General features: G+C 37.0%; 1 protein-coding gene across 1 annotated transcript in view; it reads right to left on the bottom strand.

The window, feature by feature from the left end:
- The window catches only part of IFT57 (intraflagellar transport 57), a 56269-nt gene extending 47311 nt beyond the window's left edge, over window positions 1-8958 (bottom strand). Inside the window, exons 1-4 of the mRNA XM_004675231.2 lie at window positions 8612-8958; window positions 5753-5915; window positions 4842-4960; window positions 1977-2067 (exon numbers count right to left, since the gene is read on the bottom strand). Coding sequence (XP_004675288.1) covers window positions 1977-2067; window positions 4842-4960; window positions 5753-5915; window positions 8612-8823 — 585 coding nt within the window. The 5' untranslated portion in view covers window positions 8824-8958. The remainder of the gene's footprint in view (window positions 1-1976; window positions 2068-4841; window positions 4961-5752; window positions 5916-8611) is intronic.
- Between the last annotated feature and the right edge of the window lie 2936 nt (window positions 8959-11894).

Here is an 11894-nt window from a genome sequence, read left to right as displayed (position 1 = left end):
AAAAAAAAAAAAAAGTTATTTAAAAAAAAGAAAGCAATGCTGGGCCTTCCTTTTGGCACAGGAAGTGGTGCCTAGTGGTGCCTAGTGGCACCAAACACTATGGCATGAGTTCAATCCCCAGATAGGGAGGTAAGCCACATGGCACAGCACACCTCTCCTATCTCACCCCCTGCTCTCCTCTGCAGTATATCTCAATAGATACACCTGTTCGGCTCCCCACTTTGTCTCTGGCGAATCCTCTCACTCCTCGCATTTCTGATCTATACCACAGTTCTTGCATGCAAAAATAAATCTTAAAAAAAATGGGTGAGAAGGGAGCCACTAAGATAAGATAATGAGAACTGCATCAATTTTTATAGAACTTGATCCTCTCTGGTGGTGCAACGGGTGAGGACGCAGCACTGCAAGCTGGCAGCAATTTTTATAGAACTAGAAAGATCTTGACAAAATATGAAACAATGTAAATGCAGATTCCATATACTCAAGTAATTACATTTTTAGGGAGGTAGTAGTGAAGATGAGGTATAGTCAAAACTGATCTATTCACATCTATATCTTAAGCATAAATGCGCAGCTAAAGATGGATGGCTTTGAAAAGTAATTCAGTCTATTCTGTGTTTGTACTAATGGTAATTTACTTAACCAGGGTGAATGATTGATTGAATTGTCAATGACTCAATGCCCACAGTAGAGAAGTCAAGCTTACAGTGCTTTTACAATGATTTAATCAGTACTATTTACACAGATGGTCAATAAGCACTTGTTAAATTGTAGTAAACTGTAACAAAAATAAAAAATCTTTAATAGTATGTACTAAGAAAGGAATTAAAGTTACTAAATATTATAAAAAGAACATTAAAAAGGAATATAAACAGAAGATAGAAAAAGTAGTTTTAAAATAATGGATTCTAATCTCAATAATTTGGGAACACTAACATTTTCTACCATTTCTTTGACAAATACACATTATTAATTCTTACTACCAATTACTAAGGATATGATTCCATATAGCAGGTAAAGATATGCTGTGATCAATACTTTTTCTTCCTCGTACTTATCAATATATCCTATTCTAGCATGGCCAAAACAGTCCAGAAACTGAAGGTGTCTAGTGTCCATAGCAGATTCACTGTCAGAAATTATTTCTACCTCCCTTGAGTCACCCCACAGGGCCTGGTAACAATGAAGTAATATCTTAGCAGCCAACAACTTTTGGGCAGTGATCCAGTTCTTAACAAAAGGAATGGAAAAGATAAGAAGGAAACCCTTAGAATATGATGAAAGTGAAGAACAGAGAAAAGGAAACAATTCACGACATGATATAAGGGAACTAGTAGCCTCAGAGGCAATCCTTCAAGGAAAGTCTTTAGTATGGCCTTAAGCGGATGGATTTTTTTTTTTTTTTAGATTTTATTTATTTATTCGTACAGAACTGGGGTACAGGCCAGAGATGAGGAGGGTGAGAGGATTCACCAGGGACAGAGTGGGGAGCAGAACAGGCAGATCAACTAAGTACACTGCTGAGGGGAGCAGCGGGCGGGTCAGGAGAGGTCTGCCGCGCCATGTGGTCACCTCTGGGGCAGGCAGGGATCGAATTCATGGGGAAGTGGCTTTCGATTCTTAGTGCTGTGCTTTAACCTGCTACGCCACCAGGGAGGGCCCAAGCGAATATATTTTTAAATTATTTTTTATTATTTACAGCCTATTCAAAATCATGATTAGCGTTAATAAAATGTTTACTCATATAACTAGCAATCTACAGTTTAACAGCCTCTGCTAAATTCAGTCCTCAATCATAAGACAACAACAATCTTAGCCATATGCCTAAATGATTGATATTTGGCACTCATTTAAAAGCTTTTCTTTTCTAGAAACAATGAAATGAAACATATTTCAGAAAATGCAGCCTGAGAGAATTAGGAGAAGGGAAGGGAATAAAAAAGTGAAATGAATAAAAAGTTCAACAAAATACATACCACAAATTCTTCATCTACTTTACTTAATGTTAATTCTGCATCATCTTCTGGAACAGTTTCTTCTTCTAATTCTTCCACTGGGTATGTTGGCCTAAAATTATAAGGTTTACTGTGAATTGAAAGCCTTACAAAATGTAGCAGGACAAAAAGGTGAATGTTAAACTATCCCTTTTAAGACAGATATTGTTCTGTTTTGGCACCCCCCTTCCAAAATCACTGTTAAATGCTTCATGTATTCTTCCTGAAATTTTCTATGTAAAGAAGCAAAAGTGTTACTCTTCAAATGTAACAAATTTTTACAAATGGGATGATACCATGATTATTATCATTCAATGTACTTTCTTCACGTACTAATATACAACCTCTAAGTGCACACACATCTTTCTCTCTTTTTTTAAATGCACACCTACACTATATTCCAATGAACAGAAGTTCCACAATTTAACTGACAAAATGACTGAACATTCAGGTCCTTTCTATTCCTTAACTAGACAATATTGCAAAGATATTCCACACAGATGTCAGTATGTATATCATTTAGAAAAAATGTATACATAGAATGTCTGGGTCACTAGGTACATTATTTTTTGTTTGCTAGACATTGCCAAAACAAGCTTCCAACTGTATATTAATTTACATTCCAACATGAGTGACTAATATGTTCACCAACAGGGTAAACAAAGCTTAATCTTTACCAACTACCTAGGTGAAAAAGTTCCATTTGTTTGAACTGCATTTTTTTACATGAGAGTGGTTGAATACCTTTTTATGTTTTAATTGGTGACTCTTCTTTTTCAGTAAAATACCTATTTATGCCTTTCTTTTTTCCTTTTTATTTCATGTTAAGAGTATCTACTTTGCCTAACCTTGTTAAAAATATTTTTCCAGGCTTATTACTTATAATCTTGGCCTTCAATATGATTACAATTCTTACTAGTCTTCACAACATTTTCTCCTGTGCACTCCAGCTTTAACATGACAAATACAAGACTTTCTGCTCATATCTCACATCCCTTTGATCTTTTAGTACTTGTATATCTTCATTTTTCACATTAACATCTTTGATTAATTTAAAATTTATATTGATAGAGGCAGCAAGAAAGATTCCGGGTTTAGCCCAATTTTCAAAATCTAATCTGTGATCCTAAGACAATTAGTGAATTATCACTTCTCCAGATTAATGACATAGGGCCATCCTGGTGGCCTTGGGGTTAAGTCTCAGTGTTATCATCTCTGTGACCTGAGTTCAATCTCCGGCATGGAGGTGACCACATGATGCTGCACAAACTGCTCCTCTTAGCAGAATATTTCAGTAAATTTGCCTGTAGTCTGTTTCTGGTGAATCTTCTCATCTCCACACCTCTTGCCTACACTTTGCATATCAGTAATTTCATATGGTTCAACCTGGGGTATAGGCCAAAGCTTTTAGAAGTATTTGCTTTTAAAAGTACTTGTTAATAGAGGATTATTTACCTGAGAGAATGTAATTAAATATACATTAAAAAATAGTAACAGGCAAAACAATACATATGCCTACAGAGATTGACTCTAATCCATAATCAGTATTTGATCATTTCTTAGCTGAATAATGCCTTCCACTATCTTTAACTCCAACAATCCCAATCACCAAAAGACCAAATTTATATACTTTTCAATTATAACCAATACAAATTAACAGTTTCTGAATATTTTATTCTCTCTTCCACATTATCAAAATTTGATACATAAAGGACTGTGCTTTCTGTTATACAGAACATTTGAAGATTTCATAATTTCTACCAAGAAAGGCAGGCCTGTAAACAAATTACTTTAATACCATGAAATAAACAGTGTAATAGGAATATAAATAAAGCACTGTCAGGTCAGAGAAAAACAATAAGCAATGTCTAACAGATTGTCAGGTAGACGCTGCTGTATTATTCTTGACCAGTCACAAAAACAACAACAACAAAAAGGGGGGGAAATCCCACTTAAAACAATAGGGGCCTCCCGGGTGGCCTAAGGGGTTAAGATTCAGCACTATCATGCTATCACCCTGCAACCTGCGTTTGATTCCAAGTCAGGGACTGACCCACATATGGTACAGCTGACTTCTCCTGTCCCCCTGCTATTTCCCTTAGTAGTATGTTTAAGTATATCTACCTGTCCTGCTCCCTACTCTCTCTCTGGTGAATCCTCTCACCCCCACACCTCTGGCTTCCAACCCAGTTCTTATATGCAGAAATAAAAATAAATCTTTAAGTATATTAATTTCCATTTTTTTCTCTATTATTTGTCTCCATGTATATTCTTACATAAGTAAATAAACAAATGCAAAGAGACTTAAAAAAAAATCTTGAGTTGGTCCTCCCTGGTGGCACTCGGAAAAAAGCCTCAGTGCTATCAAGCTATCACTAGCCAGTCTGACATGAGTTTGATCCCCAGGCAGGATACTGACCCACAGGACATGGCAGATCTCTCCTGTCTTGCCCATTGCTCCCCTCAGTAGTGTATTGCATGTTCTGTTCCTCACTCTGGTGAATCCTCTCACCCCACCTCCCCTCCTCACCATACCTCTGGTATATCCTACTTCTTGTATGCATAAATAAATAAAATTTCAGAATTGATAAGAACATACAATTACTTTTAAACTATTAACAATTACATATTTGAGCTGGTAAGGGGCCTCATAATAGTAGAACAAGTTTTTGAAGATACCAAATAATTATTCCAATATTGTATTCTCTGCCTTTCCTAATCACCTGTGGCATTTTTAGTTTAGAATAGTCGAGAAAATACTCATGAGTTCAATTAAATAGCTCTGAAACCTTAGAGGGAAAATTCATGTACATAAAAGTTCTATCACTAGAAAAGGAAAATGTTTACCTTTTCCAGGTGAAACCAATGTATTTTAACGCTTCTTCAGCTAAACAGTTAAGAACATAGCATACATGCTCTCCATAACCTGACTTTAATTTTAAAGGAGGAAAATCTGCAGTTCTCCCCTGAAATACAAAAATAAATAGGGCATTATTATTTATATTCCAAATGTCAAAATATTTTAGGCAAAGCATTGCTGAGCAAAAGTATCACTCCTCTTTTTCTTCAAATATGATTTAAAATAACTATAATTACATAGATTCTTAGAATTCCATCTCTTTAATCTTTTATAATCTATTGATAACTAAAACGTTAAAGGAAAATACATTTTATGTCAAAGTATCAAATTAAAAGGCAATAGCCTTGTGACAGCAGAACAAATCACTCATCTTGTTAGGGTGAAAGTAAGTAAAACTACTAGCTTGGTATCATATCATTAAACAACCATGTGAAGGACAGAGTGATTCACATGTCAAAAATTAATAACATATGTGCCAAAAAGGCTTACTGCCTATGCCCAGGGAAAGTCAGAAATGAAAAGATCAACTGCTATCATGCTCTATTAAATCAAAGTCCCCCTTCAAATACAAAATGTTTCAATCTCCTAGTGTGTGTGTATTTTGTTTGTTTTTGTCATTTTTCAGAAGAGAACTAAGCAATCATAAATTTACTTTTGAGACCTATCAAAATTAAGAAAATGATTATTAGTTGGGGTTACAGAGAGTATGAGCACTTTTAGAAGTATACTAATGTTATACCATCAACCATTCTGAGGTTTTACCTGAAAACAAAATCATATATAATTATGTATATATGTATAGTTATTCACAGAGGATTCATCTAAAATTTACACTGTTTAGTTACCAATATTAAAATAGTAACTTGAAAATATGCAGAAGAGAGCTTTTTACACTTACGAATGATCGAAGCTCAGATAATATGTTAGATATTGTTGCATTAGGGTCATCATATTCTTGAGGCTGTTCAAAGGGACGTCCTGCTTTGTTAATCAACCAAGCAGCAAGAGTGCAAAACATGTAGAACTGTTCACCAGGGTTGGTAGGCAATGCAAAATAATGTCTGTTTCAAAAGAAGAAGGGAAGGATATGAAATATTGCAATGAAGTCTATAGTAAATGAAGGTGCCAAGTCCAAAATATACAAAGACTTACCTTTCCTTTAAAATAAAAAGATATTGCTAATTTACCCTTTCATGTTTCTGGAAATCCACAGGACTCACATTAAAGCTTTTAATAAACAGGATTAGGATAATTACTGTTACACACACTAAATCAGGGTTATATGCAAAATGCATACAATGCAGGTCATGTTAAAAAAAATAGAAGGCTTATTTTTGCCAAAATCATGTATATGTCAATAACTAATAAGAGAATACCTTCTCAAACTGGAATTTCAGTTTAAAAATCTTAACAATTATTCACTATGTATTTTTATAGTTTTTACAAACAATATAACTAATATATGTGCTTACTGTTTTTACTCTATTTTGTTAAACATTTGTTTCACCTTGAGAGTTTATTTGAATCAAATCTGGAAACTTTTGCTGAAGGGTCAAACATTGCTTCTTCCCTCATAGATTAAATCAGAACCTCAGTATAAATCCAGTTTAAAAGACCATCCCACATGGTTCTAAGGTGCAGCCAGGATTAAGAACCACTGACTATTACAACCCCAGTCTAACAAATATTTGCTGATATTTGCAAAATCCCCTGCCCTTCTAAAAACAGTCCACGAAGCATCATGATGTATACCTAAACAAGGTAAGATATAAAACTTGCTAGCAACAAGTTCAGTTTGATCAAAGATTTGATTTTGCACTTCCATGTGTAGCTATGCTATTATATTTATAATGTATACCCATTATTACTGATTATTATAAAAATCAGCACTATGCTATATACCAAGCTTCAGAAACCTTTTTCTACACAGTGTGTGTATCTATTCTGGAATATAATAGGAAACTGGAGAGAAAATGGGTCATGAATTTCAGATATATGCTTAACAATCTTTTCAGAGAGCCTACTGTTAATAACTCATCTTTTCCTTATAGGCTAATAACCCCAGGGCAGATAAACAGTTACTGATATATACTGTAGAACAGTGCAGTGGTTCTCAAACTTGCAGATGCTTCATAATCACCTGGAAGTCTTGTTAAAATGCAGAGTTCTACCCCCTAGAATTTCTGATACAGTAGGTAAGGGAAAGAGCCTATGGAATTGTATTTCTAATAAATTCTCAGGAGATGCTGATGCTGCAGGTTTGGTGACCAAACTGAAAATCATTGGACTAAATATTTCCATGCACATTCATGATTCAAAGCTTCCTGTTGAACTTCTGAGGAAACAGTATAGAGATTATAGCAACAGAAACTTAAGGCAATTTTCTTTAGCTTGAAAAATATACTTGGGAAAAATACTTTTTTATTAATACAGAAAATGCTGTCTGTTTATATTACTTGGTTTAACTCAGTTAAGTAATAACTCTGAATCCTACAATTTCTACCATTCATCAAGCAACACTACTTTTTCTCTAGCTTTGGACTGACTTAGAAATATGGACAATTTCCACAAAAAACCTACATATCTTAAAATTCGAATTACTGGAAGAGAACAAGAACTGAGATAAAAAGTATCATGGCAAAATATGTAAGCCTAGCTTAGATTTCACCCATAGCATGAGTGTAAGGGATCAAATATATATATATATATATATATATATACACACACATATATGTATATACATACATATATACATATATATACATATACATGTATATATATGTAATAAAATAAAAAGACATCAACGAACAACTACAAAACAAAAATATTCTATGGGGGGGGTAACTAGATCAAAACTGGAGTGGGACTATGGTAATGGCACACAGATGAAGTGGTGGTGGGAAGTTCATAGGCCATGGGGATTACAACTGATGAAAAAATGTACAAAATGAAGAATAAAAGAAGAGGTTGTATTACTTAATCTAAATTGCCTCTTACACAAATCAACAAATTTAAGTATTAATGTGAAGAAAGTGGCATAAAACAATGATCTGGTTATCCCTAACTATGGATTAGGGGGCAAAGTGGTACCTGTCCTAAAACCTCAGCAACTGATGGCATCACCCTTAGAATATAGATGCCTTTTCCCCATGGAACAAGGGCAGAACTTCAGGTTCTATCATAAAGAGACAAATCCATAGTAGTGATTTTCTTTTCCACTTCTCAGTTTCTGGAGTACTGGTATTGCAGAGGTAGAAAGAAGTTTTTTAAACCAGAGCAAAGAGCCAACAAGTTTACTGAGAGCACTATTAAGTACTCAGCAAGTTTCTATGTTGCTAGTTGAAACAACGGGCTCTTTCAGAAAATAAAACAAAACTAGATATATCCATCTCTGAGGATGAGATTATTGGTGATTTCAGTACTTTCTATACATTTTCATGTGGTTTTTCTACAATCGGTACTTTTATTATTTCTATAATCAGAAAAAAACAGTTTGTGTCTTGTGGCGGTTTATGAGTGCTTAAAGACTACACAGCTGTCTTCCAGCCCTTCCAGCCCGTCCAGAACTTGTTTACTCTCCCTACAAAAATGCAAGTCTAAACTCAGTGAGCTCCATCGCCAAGTTTGGGCGAAGTGCCCGTTCCTAACTGGGAAGATGTAGGTAAGTACTTGCTACGGGCACTCGGTGTCCCCCAGGCCAGAGAAAGGCTCCCAGGGCCCAGCCGACACCCAGGCGCTCAGGAACGCGGGCACCCACCTGGATGGGGGCTTCAAGTTGCTTTTCCTGAGGAGTTCCTCCTCATAGCGGAGCAGCTTCAGCTTCTCCACCACGTCCTCCATCACCAGGAACATGTGGTAGGCCGCGCCGGGCCCCTGCTCCACAACAACCTCCCCCGCCCCATCACCGCGGGACCGAGACACCCCATCCTCTAAACCCGACGGCGTGGCGACTGCTGCCGCGGATGCCATCCCAGAACAGATACAAGGAGCCCGGCGTGGGCTCCGGCCCACGGATGGCCGCGGCCTCCGCCTCTAGTACCGCGGCAGCCAGGACCGCCTCGAACGGTTACCAGGCGACCATCGGGCAACCCGTCTCCTGGGAAACTAGACCCCGCCTCCTTCCCTAGACTCTTCGAAATTCCCTCCAACCAGGACGGGCTCCCGAATGACATCACGCAAGACCCCACCCCTTTTCCTGCCGCGGAGAAGGTGGCCGGGAAGCAGCCCCGCCCCGAGTGGGGGCGAGGCTTCTACCGCCTCACGTCTATCGCGTTTCCTGCCGCTGCCACTTAAAGGCGGCAGAGGCGGGGCCTCGAGTGTTTGGTGCCAGCGCGCCTCAGTGGCTGGACTGTAGGACCTGGGGGTTGCCAGCAGCCGCTGAGCAGTCCACTGAGTCAGCTGGTAGCACTTGAAAAAATTAAAAGGAGAGGAAGTCGCGAACGACGCTGGCCCACTGATAACCTTATTTTTCTTCTTAAAATTGAGTTTTCACAGCTGTAAAGATAATTGATGCCGTAGGCTCCCCTTCACCACAGAAACTTTTCAATGAGAACTTTCTTTTTGTTTTCCTAATGTCAGTGTTTCTCTAATGAGCAGTACAATGTAAGGCTTTAAATATTCTATTCCCCTGTTTTTTCTCCAGTGTTCTGGAGAAGACAGAATGGATAGCAAAAGGAAGCATTGAAAAGTATTTGCTCTACTTTAGAAGCCTGAATTCTAAACTTACATCCTGCTTTTTTGTTTCAAAATCGTCACAACATTATAAAGTTTGGAGTTCCTCCTTAAAATCAACAAAGAAAAGGGAAATTCCTTTGAACTCTGCACTAGAGCTCTAAAAGGGAGTATTACTACTTTACTGTGCAGCTATTGATCTAGAAAACAGAGGAAAAGGGATACAACTGACCTCAACTATACAGTTCTCAAAACCTGTGTATCAAGCAGTTTTCTCAAAGCTGCATAAAAAATGAGGTAAGTGGTAGATGCGCGGAGATTTTCTGGAGAAAGAAAACCTAGATCAAGAGGTTGAACATGGGCTTGTTTTATAATTTGATTTTTTGGGGATCTCTGATGTTGTAACTGCTACTACAGAATGTAGTAGAGTCACATTTCTTTACATAACTGAAAATTGAAATTCATATGCAATAATTGTTTTTGTTAGGAAAAAAATGGGTGAAGAAGTTACTTTAATATAAGTCTAGAGCTGATTCATTTCTGATACTAATAAAGATGTCAAAGTAGAAAGGCAAATACCTTTTTCTACCTCCAAAGAAAGGAAATCATAAAATAACTAACTTACACCGAAAATAACCAAAGGGGATAAGCCACTGAGAATTGGTTTTTAAGTTAATAAAATTGTTTACTACAAGTTATTAACTATATGCTTTTAATTGAGATAAGTAAAAAATTGAGTTGACTACCTCAGTGGGGATTTAGCCTTTTTCTTTGCTTTTTTTGAATGGGTGGGGAATGTTCAAGTACGTCTGAATATCCAGAGTATAAGATAGATGATAGCATTTTAGTATTAAAAAAAAGAAGAGGCTCACACAGGCTCTGGGTGCTTTTTAATCAACAGGAAACCTAAAGGACTATAAATGACTTAAAAAGGTATTAAACTTTACAGTTATATTGGTTACACTCAGGGAGGTAGGTGATCACTCAAGGTATACTGCCTATAGAAGACATTTTGACAGTTTTCAGAAAGCTGTGCAGCACTCAGTATGAAGTAGTCAAACATTGCTTTTTTGTCCTCCAACAACTTGTGTGTATTTTGATTGAGGAAAAAAAAAAAAACATCTCTCCCAGAACCTAGCCATTTTCTTCCCAGGCTACTGATGCAGTTTGGCTTGAAAGTAGCATAAAGAATTACTTTCCTCCCTGTAATTATTATGAAAAAGGAAAAAAAGAAAAACATTAAGGTATAAAGGTATAAAGTGCTCCCCCCTCCCATAACTGGTACAGAAAGAAGAAATAAAGGAAAAATCAGCTGTTCAACAAGGCATGTTTTCCCATAGAAAGCATAAAATGAGAAGGAATACTGAAATGTCATTTAATTTTTATAAGATACAGGGGATTATTTTAGCTGACTCTGTTTACACAAAATAGTTGATAACCCATCAAGAGGTTTCTTCCTTGGAAGTAGATCCCCTCACATATTTGAGAATGCACTTAAACAAATCCTCTTCTAGCTATCCAATCATTGAAAATCTGGAATATGTATGTGCTAATATTTTTATGGGACTAGCTCATTCATTTACTAAAGAGTTAGATAAGAGCATGAAGAGTATGGAATGTTGAGGTAAAACCGTACTTACGGAAAGAATCTTAAAAGAGGTTTATCCCTATGTGTTGGTCACACAAGTTGGACTTCTGGTTTGGGAAATTATCTGTGGCAAGTTTTGAGGCTCTTAAGATCTTTCTGAGAATGGGCTAATCTCTGAAACCTGAACAGCATCCCAATCAAAGATGGTTTAAGCTACTTGGAATTTTCTGAAAGATGCTGAGCAAGGCTTGGAGTGAGAAGGTGGCAGGGGTCAAAGATGGAGAAATTTCCAGCTGCATCTCTAAATATAAATAAACCCTCCAAGAAGATGAGGCAGAATTTAATAATAAAGTTGCTTTGTGCTCTAAATGACTGAGTACCAACTATTAAGGATGTTACAAACGAAGAAAACCACTACTGAACAAAACCCTAACCTAATAGAAGGTATCTGTCAAACATCTAGAACATCATAACGAAATGTAAAGCATTGGAGGCAATGCCTTTTAAGTAGAGAACAAGGTAAAAATCATCTACTGGGCTCTCTCTAGTGGCGCAACAAGTTAAAGCATTGTATTATGAAGCTCTCTGAAGCCACTGCAACACGAGTTCAATCTCCTGCCAGGGAGCTGACCCACATGGCATGGCAAACTTCTCCTGACCCACCCACTGCTCCCCTCAGCAGTGTATTTCAATACACCTGTCTTTTCTTCTCCCCACTCTATCTCTGGTGAATTCTCTCACCCACCACAGCTGTGGCCTGTACCACAGTTCTGTAAGCAAA

This window comes from Condylura cristata, unplaced genomic scaffold (genome assembly GCF_000260355.1).
Source record: "Condylura cristata isolate star-nosed mole 26May11 unplaced genomic scaffold, ConCri1.0 scaffold00003, whole genome shotgun sequence".
In the NCBI taxonomy this organism is placed as follows: Eukaryota; Metazoa; Chordata; class Mammalia; order Eulipotyphla; family Talpidae; genus Condylura; species Condylura cristata.
This window is presented reverse-complemented; position numbering and strand designations above follow the sequence as displayed.